A 14,155-nucleotide genomic window follows, 5' to 3' on the forward strand; every position below is an offset into this window, starting at 1 on the left:
AATTTCAGCAACACTGTCCCTGACCCAGAGATCCTTGAGAATGGCTATGATCTATCCCCTGGACTGAAGAGATGATCAGAGCATAAGGGCAGTATGATATTGGCAGTTTTATTATCAATTCGTTTTCCAACTATGCCTAACATGGAATTTGCCTTTTTTACAGCGGCTGCACACGGGGTTGATATGTTCATTGAGCTGTCCACCCCAACCCCCAAATCTCTTTTTTGATTGGTCAGGGCCAATCCTTCTCTCTCTCTCTCTCTCTCCCTTTCTGCCATCCCCGCCCCTCTCCCTCTCTCTCCCTCTCCACCCAGCAGGCAGCTGGGAGAGGGACAGACTGCTCTTGCCAGAGGTCTGAACTGATGCCTTCCAGAGGGCTTTTAAAATTAGGCTGAGGGCTGCAGGTTGTCCACTCTTGATCTAGAAATAAAGAGTGTGTCCCCCCCACCCCTTCATAACTCTTGTTTTATTCATATACACATTTATGCAAATTCACATCACAATCTATGACTGTTTACTCAGAAACAAGTCCCATTGTATTTGATTGGGCTTACCCTCAAGTAAACATGGAAATAATTTCAGCATCCTGTGCATGTTTATTCAGAAGTCCCACTGCTGTCCAAAGGTGCTTACTCTTAGTAAGTGTGCTTAGGATGGCAGCCTTAACTGATTGAAACAGATGATCAACTAAGGAGACAGCCCACACATAAATCTAAATAAACAACATTCTGAAATCTACTTTTTACTCTCTTTCTTGTTATTCAGATAATATTATCTTGCCCAACATGGGGGTGGGCAGTGAGGGGCAGGGAGGAGTTCCTTCTTCTTGTATTTCCATGCAGGAGAGTGCATGTCTTCAAAGAACAAAAAATGTATGCTCTCCAGTGGAAATAAAAACTCAGTCTTTGAGATCTGAGACCAAACTGTAATGGGGAGCTCTCACTGGAGTCACAACCCTAGAATTTGACAGGAACTAGATCAGACAACTAACACTCTCCCCACCCCCCAAAAGCAGTCTTATAGGGTAATAAATGTTACAAAGTAAAGGACTCTTTGGTGGAGATAAGCACAAGCCTGAAAGCTCAACAGGACAAAACAACAGAACAAACAAAACACAGAAGCATGTAACCATAGCAAAAACAGAACCTTCAGAAGCTGATCCAAGTGAAACACAGCTTTCATATTCCTGAGTTTTGGTGACACAGAACTTGTTAGACACTTAAAAGAAAACAGATGTATGTTAATATACACTTATAAAAGATCCTATCAATGTGAACTCCACCCTTCTTTCTGATATTTTGCTATAATTACATGCAGCAAGAAATTAAAGAGAAAGATTTCTTTGTGTGGTTCCCTCTATCCCATTTGTCTTCATTGTACAAACTGAATTGGGAATCGGAGATATCCCATACCAAACTGATTAAAGTAGAGACTCTGGCAAAGCTGCAGTGAGGGAAAGCTTACTCATATTTTGGATGCATCTGTGCTAAAGTCAGAAACAAAACTAGGAGTGTGCGTGCGTGCGTGCGTGCGTGCACGCAACACCCTAATCCTAGGGTTTGCTATGCAAGCATGCAAGTGTTTAGGATGTGGCTATCAACAGCAACACCAGCACGAAAGCATCACACTGCATTTATTTATTTATTTCATTTCTATATCGCCCAATAGCCGAAGCTCTCTGAGCAGTTCACAAAAATTAAAACCAAACGGCACACAATAAAACAATTTAAAATATATAGAACATTAAAACTACAATATAACAACACAATCACAATAAAACCTAGCAGCAGTGCAGGAATTTAAAATACAGATTTAAAACAGCAAAGCTAGAAGTCTAGAATGCTAAAATGCCTGGGAAAATAAAAAGGTCTTCACCTGGTGCCGAAAGGAATACAATGTAGGTGCCAGGCGAACCTCACTAGGGAGCTCATTACACAGCCGGGGTGCCACAGCAGAAAAAGCCCTCCTCCTAGTAGCCACCCGCCTCACTTCCTTTGGCAGGGGCTCATGGAGAAGGGCTGCTGCGTTGATGCCGCAGCAGCAGCATGCTGGCGTGACAGGCAGATTGTGCAAATGTCATTAGCAGACTGAAATGCTTGTCCAAATGTCCTTGGTAGAGTTGTAATGTTTTTCACAGTGCTCTATTGTAAACATTTTTATTTGAAAGGCAGTCCCATTGATTTCAGTGGGGCTTATCTCAAAGTGAGCCTGTCTAGAGAGTCAAGTGACACAGTATGATCCTATGCATGTCTATCCAGAAGTAAGACCCACTGAGTTCAACAGGCCTTACTCCAAGGCAAGTAGGCTTGCAGTTTGAAGTTATTTTGCTTCCTTCTGCTCATTCACTTCATTTTTCCATGAATACTGAAATACCACTGGGGGGCAGGGCGGAGGGGGGTTAAATTCCCAATCGCTGTTTTTATGTTTCCAACTATCTATGTTTTGCAATTTCGTTTATTGGTCTTAATTTTAGAATTGTCGCCTTTCTATACAAGTTGTTGTAAATGGCCATGGAATGGAGAATGTGCACATATTCACAGGAAAGCATGAAGAACATGCACATGGTAATTCACACACTGCCTGGTAAATGTGCATAGTGTTGGAAACCAGGCATGAGTGAAACAATGTCAGTTAGGTAGTTATACATATTGGTCAGTCAGTGTGCATATTGTTCGCATATATTCACTGGTCAATGCAGATATTGGCAGCATAAATATTTATGCTGCCATGTATTTTCATGTGGGGGTAGTACATATTAGTCAGGCAACGTAAGAAATATCTGCAATCAATTTACATTGTCCAATACCAGCTGCTGATTATTCATACTGAACAGGCAATTGTTGGCACTGTCAATTCATGCATCTGCTTCATGCCTTTATGCGAACGTGCGCAATCACCAGTGTTCATTCACCATTCAATTCACATTAATCACAACATATGCTTTTGCTAAGTTTCTTTTGGGAGAAAGGAATAAACTGTTTGCATGTGTGAGGAGGGGAAGGAACAGGGAGGGCTACTGGGCCGTGTGACTTGGGAGTAAAAGATAATATTCAATAAATGAAATGCTTGGAAATGACAGATATATTGTGTACTGGAGATTCTACTGATATTCTGATAGGCAATTTAAATTGCTATTTCATATTCAAAATATAAGCAAATAGTTACCAATAGAGATGTGAGGGCCTGAGAAAAATATGTTTGTGTGGGGGGAAGACAGGGGGGAAAAAAGGATCCCCCCCCAAGGGATTTGTTTTGGGAAATGGGGGGGGGGGGCATTTAAAAAAAAAAATTCTAATCCCCCACACATTTCTTCTGGGTTTTTTCCCCAGGCCTTCACATTTCTGTTTACTAAGAAAGATGTAACAACTTACCAAGGAACTGGAGAATGCTTCAGCTCTTTTTTGTTCAAAAGAACGGATTTTTTCTTCACTCATCTTATCTGAATCAGCCAAAACATAATGTCTAGGGGAGTATGTCTGAGAGAGACTACTAAGTAACCTCAAGATTTCAGTTGTGTGCCCTCCTGAAAAATATAGAAGCAAAGTTAGTTTATGAAAGATTTACCAACTTGGCCTGGTTGTTCATTGCTTGACATCAAGGGGAGATGGGCATGGGTTGGCTGACCAGTTACAGAGCAAATACCACAGACAGAACTTTCATATCATCTCAAGCACAACGCTCTTCTGTTCAGTCATTTCCCATATCCCTCTCTGAATCAACAAATGTTTGAATTAGCAAACGCTTGGACAATGTTTCATATTTATGCACTTTAAGCACTGTTTTGTTCTGTTCTTTTTAAAGTTAGTTTAAACATATAGCAGGCCCAGACTTCCTTAAAATAAAAAAATAAACATATATACAACATATTAGAAAACTGTTCTGTGGTTTGCAACCTCCTTTTTCCCTGTGGGAGCTTTATATTCTTTGCCTTTATTTGCTAAGAAGAGTTGCATCCTATTCTGCTGTGCTGTTACCGTCATTTGTAGAAGGAAACCAATGACTGGAAATAAGATTAGGGAAATAAGAAGTAGCTTTATGCCAGTTCATCTAGCTCGGAATTGTTGACACTGGCTGGCAGCAGCTTCCCAGGTTTTCAGACAGGTATATTCCCCATCCTGCCTGGATATGCCAGGGGATGGGAGGAAAGGAATATCCTGCTTGGAAGGAATAGCTGGCTGGAACTTTGAACAGTAGCATTTATTTTAGGAGGGAGGATACACTACAACATTATGTTGAAGGTCCCACTTCTGTGGTCTGCTGAAAGTGATATCCCTTACCCAGATGTTCATACTAAGTCAGTATTGGCCCAACTCGGCCTTCCCCAACCTGGTACCCTCCAAATGTTTTGGACTATAACTCCTGACCAGTGGCCATGCTGTCTGTGGCTAATGGGTGTTGGTTCAAAACATCTGGAGAGCACCAGGTTGGGAAAGGCTGGCATGATAGTCTTTCCCCACACCCATACTGCCATGGGCCATTTTGCTGACTGCCTCCATTACTTATCCCATTACTTACAACAGCTTATGGCTGTAATTCCATAAGAAACAGGATTCTCATACTATTAATAGTTCTAGTCCAGGGGGAATTTCAGTAGCTATAGTTTCCACATCATGGTATAATAGTGGTGGGAGATGTGCTGGTGAAAGAAACATTCACTTATACAGGAACACTGTCATGCATGAATCTCACTGTACTACTAACAGCTAAAATCCTTTTTTGGCTTAGACTCTGTACCATATTGCCTCTTCTTGATTCTCTGGCATAAAGTTATCCGCTAAGGTCAGCTAAGCCCTTAGGCAGGATGGTGTGATCTACCTAAGTTGGCACATTTTGAGGCACCATCAAATGTTATCTGAGAGACCGCCTGTCTCTGCTCAGTTACTAATCAGCAGGAAAAGCCCTTCTGAAGTCATCCCCAATTACAGAGGGCTGCTTGCCAGGCAAGCACATTATCTCGTGCCACTACCAAACTCTGGAACATGGTGCATTCCCCTTGGAGCCAAGACTGGTCCACACTCTCTCTGCATTCAGGAAGGAGGTCAAGATACATTTTTTAAATTTGGCTTTTAAAATAATTTTATGGTTCCTAATGTTGTTTTCATTGTTTTATTATATTATACCTGATTACTGTTTTAATTTAATATCAGGGACAAGAAGGTCCAAATATATAACACTGATTCTGCCCCCCTTGCATTGGTTTCTTGTATGTTTCCAAGCCCAATACAATGTCCTGGTTTTGACCTATAAAGCCTTACACAGCTCAGGACCATGATACCTGACAGAGTGCCTCTCCTGGCATGAACCTACCCATGTACCATGCTCATCATCTAAGGTCCTCTTCCAGGTGCCTCCTTGGAGGGAGGCTCGGAAGGTGGCAACAAGAAAGAGGGCCTTCTCATTGGTGCCCCCCCCCCCAATTTTGGAATAATCTCCCCAGAGAGGCCTGCCTGGTGCCAACATTGCTATCTTTTCAGTGCCAGACTAAGACCTTCCTCTACTCCTCTACTCTCAGGCGTTTGACAGCTTATGATAAAGTCAGGTCCTGGGATTTCTTATTATTGATTGTTAAAATTGTTTATATGTGCATGCGGCACACGTAGTCTGTCTATATGTTTGTATGAAAACAGATTTTATGTTATGTACAGTATTGTATTTCAAAGGTTTTTAATCTTTGTAAACCACCCAGAGAGCTTTGGCTATTGGGTGGTATAGAAATGTAATAAATGAAATGAATGAATTTTTTGTACATTGCCTTTGTGGTTTCATAAATGTGTTATAGAAATACCTTAAATAAATCAGTAACAATAAATAAATAAATGGCAGTAAGTTGTCAGTTATTTTATCACATTTTGTTTTCCACTATGATGGATGAGTCATTTGGATATTCCTACTGCACAAGAAACACTGTTTTCTTAAAAAAAAAAAAAAAGGACCTGCACATTATCATCACAGCCCCATAGAAAATAAGCCCTATTTCAGAACACAGGTAGTATATCAAGTACTGACAGAGAGAAGCTTCGGTTTCGCCTGAAACAGTAGCGGGGAGACAACACATACACATCAAATGTACCTTGCAAACATGGCACCAGAAGCCTCCAGAGTACTAATAGAGTATGTACTGTAGGACAGAGGTGATGGTACATCTGCATTCACCACACAGTTTTCAAAACACAGAAATGTGCACAAATGCAGCCACCACCACCTATGTTACCTGCACTGAATAGACAGCAGATATGCTTACCAATAGCAAGAACAGCTCAGTAGGAGGAATTCTTTCTGACTTTGCATCCTTCAGTTCTAACCCCAGCTAAAATGATAAGCAACTCTATAACCCCCCCCCAAAAAAAACCTGGTGCCCTCCAGATGTTTTGGACTAATATTCCCAGCATTCCTGGCCATTGGCCATGTTGGCTGGGGCTGATGGGAGTTGAGATCCAAAGCTTCTGGCGGGTCCCAGGTTGAGGAAGGCTGCTGTAAAGTGATTTGACGGCCTCTGGCTTACTTTGGCCAAAGATACAGCCCTCCATATCAGAGAATGGTCAGGAGTCCTGGGAACTGAGGTCCAGCCACTCTCTGCCCACCCCTGCTCTGTATCACCCGATTCCAAAACGAAGATTACAAATATCAGTCGATGCCTCTCTCCAAACGAACTACAACTCCCAGCATGCCCCGCAGAAGCCACGATCAGCGTCCAGCAGGCCTCGCTTCCGCACACAGACCGCTAGCCGCGTTGCTTTCTGGGTAGTGTAGTCCGGATGGCCTAGGCCGCGCTTGCTGGCCAGAGCGGGGTCGGCGGATTCCGCCTTCTCAGTCTTACCAGACCCGGCCACCACCAAGAGGCTGAGGCCCGCGCTCCGTGGGTCGCGCACTCGCTTAGTTCGGAAGAGGTGCGCGGCGAAGAGCAGCAGCAAGAGGGAAAGGAGGGCAGCGGAGCCCAGCACGGCCCAAAAGGGTTCCATGGGAGGGCCATGCCTCGGGAAGTGGCTACGGAGACTACGGGAGCCGAGGCAGCTCAAAAACAAACTCCAGAGTTCTCCCGCCCCCCCGCAAAGCATCTTCATCGCCGCCGCCTCCCGTTTCTTTTTCCGGGCTGTCATCGTAGTAGATAGAGCGGGAGTGTCTTTGTTCCCAAAGAGGACAATTTTTTTCTGGAATTAACGAGCAGGCAACAGCCTAGGTTTGCCAGTTCCCAAACAGGTGTGCTTAAGCTGGGGCAGGGCAAGAGTTGCACTACCCACTTTCTGTGCCTATGCGGAATTTTAGTGCATAAAAAAGGTTGTATCCGTTCCTTAACGCAACGGAAAAGTTTTATTCCAGCAAGGGACATTTTTTCTTGCGTGGAAGAAAATGCGATGATTAGAATCTACGAACGCTGCTCCCTGACAGCCCACTTCTTGGGCTGCTCCCAAGGTGTTCATATTTATCCTTTAACCTGCTGCCCTACATCCCTAACATGTTTCTTTCCTACTTGTCCCAGATGATAATTTCACAGTGCACGTAGAGATATGAAGGCCAGGGGGAGGGGATGCAGGGGGACGACCCCCCCCCCGATTTTTGAATATTTGGAGAATAAATCATTTCCCCCCAAAATTTTCAGTTTTTTCCCCCAAGCGTTCACATCTCATAAATGTACTTGTGTGGTCTAAGCATTCCCTCACTCTCCTCATGTAAGAGACTGACTGTTACTGTAGCATGAACTTTTATAGGCAAGAAAGTATTTCACAAAATGCATGAAATGGAACCCAGGGAAGCAGACTCTTGCCTAAAGGAGATCGTGCAACAATTGGGATGCAGTCCTAAACACACTGGATAGTTTCAGGCAAAACTGAAGTACTTTGGCCACATAATGAGAAGACAGGATACCCTGCAGAAGATGCTGATGCTAGGGAAAGTGGAAGGCAAAAGGAAGAGGGGCCGACCAAGGTCAAGATGGATGGATGATATTCTGGAGGTGGTGGACTCGACCTTGGGGGAGCTGGGTGGCGACGGCTGGGCCGACAGGAAGCTCTGGCGTGGGCTGGTCCATGAAGTCATGAAGAGTCGGAAGCGACTGAACGAATAAACAACAACAAGCCCCCTAGAAGGGGATTACACCAGCCCAATGTCAGAAAAATAGGTGCAGGGTTTATATTTTCTTTTAAAGGAAACTGCCAATAACGTTTTTTATTCCTTGGAAGAATTGGATAAAAATTTCAGGATTCATTGCCCCATCAGAGGAGATCATGTCTGCCAAATTTCAGAATGCTAGCCACAAGTTTTTTTGTGCAAGGGTGGCCTTGACATTTTGAGGTCTCCAAAAGAAGACATACTCGCCTCCCTATGTTTCTTGTGGACCATTGTTCTGAAAATAACAGACAGCCTACAGTAGTCCCTAAGTAAGAAACCAGCAAACCAGCAAAGTTTCAGAAGGATAGGTGCAACAGTTCATGTGGAGGGGGAGTTCTCCAGTTTGGGGGAGGGAGTGATTTGCTTTCCCTTCCATTCACCCCTTCCCCAATAGTTTTTGGGTAAATTTTTAAGAAAATGCACAGGTTATTAGAGGTGTGCCCCAGACAAGAAACTTGCAAAGTTTCTGAAGGATATATGCATTCTAATTTAGAATGACTAGAATTTATTTACATTTCACCAATGTTAGCAGCAGGGGAACATGGGTGGGAAGGAGCTATTGCACTCATGTCCTGCTTGTAGGTGGGCAAGTTGGCCACCTACAAGCAGGTGGCCAACCTGCTTGTAGGTGGCCAACAAGATTCTTGCTGGTTGGCCACTGTGTGAACAGAATGCTAAACTAGATAGACCTTGGTCTGATGCAGCACGGCTCTTCATATGTTCTTAAATAGAGAATGCCTCTGAGCATGTGCAGAATGTTTTTCTTTCACCACTGAGCACTTACCTTCTCCCCCTACCAATTCTGTTCCCCTCCATGCAGCCATCTGTCCTCATCCTACCATCCTCCAGCAACTCTTCATAAAAACAGATGTCTTGTTTTGTGCAACTCCTCTCTGCCTCCTCCTTGTTATGCACAAGCCCTCATTATATCTTCCTCCCCATAACTTCATTTGTGCCAAGACTTCACCAGGATTCAGCCAATGAGTCTGTTTTCAAAACTAGGGCTAAGTTACGGAGAAACTCTGAGCATGCACTAAGTGCCTTTCCCTCACCACTGAAGCTAGAGTTCATGCAAAAAAAACACCAAACCCACAAATGACAAAACATGCATAGGACTGAGCTGAAAGGGTAGTCAATTCATTAGATGGAATTGGGTAGGCACTGTATTAAGCCTGTAGTACCATGCTCACAACTCAGGACTTATTTCTGAGTAAACATGCAGGACATCAAGGTGTAACCCTCCCTGCAAAAGTGACTTGTGCTGGAATCCTATGCACACTTTCCTGAGGGTAAGCCTCATTAAACATAATGGGACTTCTCAGTAGGCATACATAGGATTGCATAAATTAGCAATATTTATCTCCCTTCCACTTAAAAAACAAACCAAAAATGCCTATTTTTATTACAGCTTTCTGTTCAGAGGAACATAGGAAGCTGCCTTTTCGTGAGTCAGACCCTGGGTCCATCTAGCGCAGTATTGTTGACACTGACTGGCAGCAGCAGCTCTCCAGGTTTCAGGCAGGATTCTTTCCTAGCCCTACCTGGAGATGCTGGGGATTGAACCTGGGACCTCCTGTATAACAAGCATGTGCTCTACCACTGAGCCACAGCCCTTCCTATTCCTGGATAATGGCAACTGACAAACAAAACAGCCCCAGATTTGTTTCTCTGCAACCCTGTGAACCCACTTTTCTCAAAGGCTTGAGTGAGAAGGAGAAAAACCAACCCTCTTGTCTGTTTGTATAGTCAAATGCAGTTCAGAACTTTTCTTGCCCACCAAAGATAATTCTCTTTAAGAATTCCCCAAGATATGCTCTGGGTAGAACAGAGAAGAGAAAGAAAGAAAGAAAGAAAGAAAGAAAGAAAGAAAGAAAGAACAGGATAGGGGAGGAAAGAAGAAAAGAAGAATGGTGATTGGAAATATGTGCAGGGGTGGGCGGTAGAGAGAATTCCCTAAGCCAAGTGGCCCCTTTCAGAGAGGTAGTACTTCAGAGGAATTTAGGAGACTGGGGAGGGCTTGTAAGGATTGCACATACTTAAATGAACTTTATGAGGTGAGGTGGCTGAGGGTGTTTTCTAGCTTTTTGAAAACTGTAGAACCTATTTAAAAGCCCCAGCAGTTTCTCAGTTATGACGCCAAATAGTCCTAACCCTCCCTTTGGGATTATTTGAGTCCTACAGCTATTTAGGAGAAATTAAAGTGGAGGGGGAGAAAGAAGTTTGTGGAGACTGATTGGATCCTTTGCTGTACTGAACTACTAAATTTCTGCAGAATCCAAAGTTTCCAGTTTGGGGCAGTAAAATCAGATGCTGTGTGAAATACCAGTATTTCACATGGAGCTCTTTCTTCCCTTCCTTCTCCCTCTTCAAAATTTCATTGCAGGCAAACTCACAACAGTGGGCATGTAAGAGCAGAAAAGAAAAGTGGGGGAGAGAGGTGTTTTGCACCTCAAAAAAACCCTACACCAGAGATTAGGGATAGTGACCTCCTAATGGTCACCTTAAACACCTTCTGATTAGGATCTCTAATCCCCTGGGTGATTTGACAGTTTTTGCTTTTTGTTTTAGACTGTGAGAAAAAGAAAATTTACGCATGGGTAACGCAAAAGCCACTGGACCTAACTGTCTGAAATTTGATTCAGTCAGCTCCATAGGGCCTGCTAGGTCCCCAAATTCCATGAATTTATGTGGAAGCACAAAAAAATTATAGCTCTTTACTTTGACAGATTTTCTTGGAAAAAGCAAATTTTACCTGTGGCTAGCACAAAAGCCAATAGACCTAACTGTCTGAATGTTGGCAGGCTCAGTCATCAATATAGGGGCTTCCAGGTCCCCACATTCCATGCACATATGTGGAAGCACAAAAAAAAAAAAAAAAAGCTCTTTGCTTTGACACATTTTCTTGAAAATAGCAAACCTTACCTGTGACTAGCACAAAAGTCATTGGACATAACTGCCTGAAATTGGGCAGATTCCACCAGCTCCATGGGGGTTGCCAGGTTTTCAAATTCCACACACTTATGTGGAAGAACAAAGAAATTATAGCTCTTTGCTTGACACATTTTCTTGGAAAAAGCAAATTTTACCTGTGGCTAGCACAAAAGCCACTAGGCCTAAGTGTCTGAAATTCGGCAAGCTCAGTCATCTCTGTGGGGGCTGGCAGGTCCCCAAATTCCATGCATATATGTGGAAGCACCAAAAAAAAAATAGCTCTTTGCTTTGACAGATTTTCTTGAAAATAGCAAATTTTACCTGTGACTAAAACAAAAGCCACTGGACCTAACTGCCTGAGATTTGGCAGATTCAATCAGTTCCATGGGGACTACCAAGCCTCCAAATTCCATGTATTTATCATACTAACTAAAAAAAGTTATGGCAGTTTTTGTTTTCCAATGCAAGTCAATGGGAAAATGTTAAAAAAATTGACCATTAGGACAGCTCAAAAGATCCGGGGCCTGTGCCCAGGTGGGCCTTTCTATAATGATGCCCTTGCTCAAGGGCAGCCCCACATACAGCGCATTGCAGTAATCCAGTCTTGAGGTTACTAATGCCTGTACCGCCATAGCCAACCTATCCCTGTCCAGAAGACGCTATAGCTGGCGAACCAGCCAAAGCTAGTAGAAGGCACTCCGAGATGCAGCAGCCACTTGGGCTTCCAGCAACAATGATGGATCTAGGCGTAACCCCAGACTACAAACCTGATCTTTCAGAGGGAGTGCAACCTGATCAAGAACAGGCAATGAGCCTATCTCCTAGGGCTGGGAACCACTAACCCACAGGGCTTCCATCTTGCCAGGATTCAGCTTTGGTTTATTGGCCTTCATCAGGCCCATTACTGAGTCTAGGCACTGATCCAGGACTTGCACAGCGTCTCCTGATTCAGATGTCACAGGGAGACAGAGCCAGGATACTGATGGCATTTAGCTCTAATCCCCTAATGACCGATCCCAGTGGCTTCCAATAGCTGTTAAATAACATTCGGGACAAGATGGTACCCTGCAGCACCCTGTAGCTCAATTGCCAAGGGGCCAAGGAAAAGTCACTCAGTGTTACTCTCTGAAATTGGCCCCATAAGTAGGACTGGAACCACTGTAACACAATACCCATCCCATGGAGTCGATCCAGGAGGATACCATGGCTGATGGTATCAAAAGCCAATGAGAGCTTGAGCAGAATTGACAGGGTTGCACTCCCCCTGTCCCTCTCTTGATAAAGGTCGTCCATCAAGGCAACCATCAAGGCTGATTCAGTCCTGTAATCTGATCAAAACCCAGACTGGAATGGGTCTAGTAGGACTTGCTTCTGATTAAATTCATATAAGATTGCAATGTAGAGACTTCAATCCTTTGCACACTTGGTAAGGGCAAAGTCCCATCAGATACAGTGGAACCCCAACTACGTGTAAACATGTAGAAGTTTGGGCTGTGTGTTGGTTAGTCTCAAAGGTATCACAAGCCTCATTGTTTTTGCTGTAGAGACGCACATAGTTACTCTTTGGGAATTTATCTCTCCAAATTGTCATATAAATATTGTACACATTGGTAAATATTTAATTTATGTAGAAAGATCAGCAGTGCCATCGTAATTTCATCTTTACAATCACAATTAGGATCTCTATAAACATCAGAGACTCTTATGGTACCTTAAAGACCCACAAATTTATTCTGGCTTTTGTGGACACTGTCCACTTAATCAGATGCACAAAGCATTAACCTCGAATTGGCAGATTCATATACACATGCTGGGGTATGCATCTGTAGATGTAAACTATGTTGTCAGAGGGAATTGAAATGCAAAAAGTACAGCCAGTGATAATTACCTTAACAGTGGCTATTCACAAAATGTTTTGGGGTAAAAACAGAGGCATTATTTATTTATAGCATTTTTTACCTCACTTGTTAGCCAACCAGACTCCCAGAACAGCTTACAAAGTTCAGTTGTATGACAGTCCCAGCCTGCAGGCTTACAGTCTAAAAGACATGAGGAAAAAGGGAGGAGGAGCAAGGAGGAAAGAGAGCTCAGACACCATTTCTTAAAGTTACAGTCTTAACATGACTAGCTGGGATGGAAACAGATCAGGTAGCCCGATGGACTAGCTGTGAGCTAGGTGACAGTTAGAGAGATTCAAAGGCAGCCAGTCTCAGCAGAGGGAATGGAATAACCACGCTGGTCTTCTTTCTCATCATTTCAGTGGTGAGCTGAGTAACATATGTAGTGTGATTTTTTAAAAAACACACCTTTGAATGTCCATGTCACACATAAAGGTAGAGGAGGAGGAGGAGGAGGAGGAGGAAGCCCCGTGGACTAATGACAAAGAAGGGGGAGGCAGGCTCTGGTGCTCAAAAAAGCAAAATTTATTGTGCTCTACGCGTTTCGGAATGTCTCCTTCAGGAGCTATAAATCAAATAAAACATTTACATTGAGATTAATATATGATGGATAACGCCCTATTCCATATTACAAATGTTCAAAAATCATTTCTATATTAAAATTCCACAACCTAAAACAACTTTATAAGTCAAATCCCACTTAAACATAGTATAAAACACCCCCACATATTTGGCGCCATTAACTTTAATTGATGCCTTTCAGACAAAATGGATAAAGACATTCAATGCAAAGTTATGAAATCTGGAATTCTCCCCAATGCCCTTGTAGCTCTTGGATATGAAAAAGCCGAAGTTACTATCCGTCAGTGAATTTGGGATATTGAATTGCAAAAGCTTTTAGGTTTGGCCATACTATACCCTGATTTCAGGGACAATGGGAGGGCACTCTTGCCTGCAAATTATTTGTCAAATCTGATTATTCCCAAATTCAGAAAGGCTTTTACATTGGCCAGATTCAATGTTTTGCCATCTGCACTCTTGGAATGCAGATTTAAGAGGGTCCCATATCAAGAACACTTACGTCCTTGTGAAGCAGGGGAAGTGGAGACAGTTGGACATATTTTGTTTTATTGTTCTTTTTATCGTGATCTTCGATGCACTTTTATTACCCCGATTTTACAACAAATCCCTGGCAGATCTGTTTTATCTTACTTATCATA

The 14,155-nt window shown here is 43.1% G+C and overlaps 1 protein-coding gene across 1 annotated transcript in view; it reads right to left on the reverse strand.

Moving 5' to 3' along the window:
- The window catches only part of ALG14 (ALG14 UDP-N-acetylglucosaminyltransferase subunit), a 41,546-nt gene extending 34,558 nt beyond the window's left edge, over positions 1-6,988 (reverse strand). Inside the window, exons 1-2 of the mRNA XM_084851846.1 lie at positions 6,818-6,988; positions 3,372-3,523 (exon numbers count right to left, since the gene is read on the reverse strand). Of these exons, the coding sequence (XP_084707972.1) occupies positions 3,372-3,523; positions 6,818-6,959 (294 nt within the window). The 5' untranslated portion in view covers positions 6,960-6,988. The remainder of the gene's footprint in view (positions 1-3,371; positions 3,524-6,817) is intronic.
- Between the last annotated feature and the right edge of the window lie 7,167 nt (positions 6,989-14,155).

The sequence above is a fragment of the Heloderma suspectum genome, chromosome 4, assembly GCF_057233095.1.
Source record: "Heloderma suspectum isolate Gila_16-S chromosome 4, 16-S_ref, whole genome shotgun sequence".
NCBI classification, from domain to species: Eukaryota; Metazoa; Chordata; class Lepidosauria; order Squamata; family Helodermatidae; genus Heloderma; species Heloderma suspectum.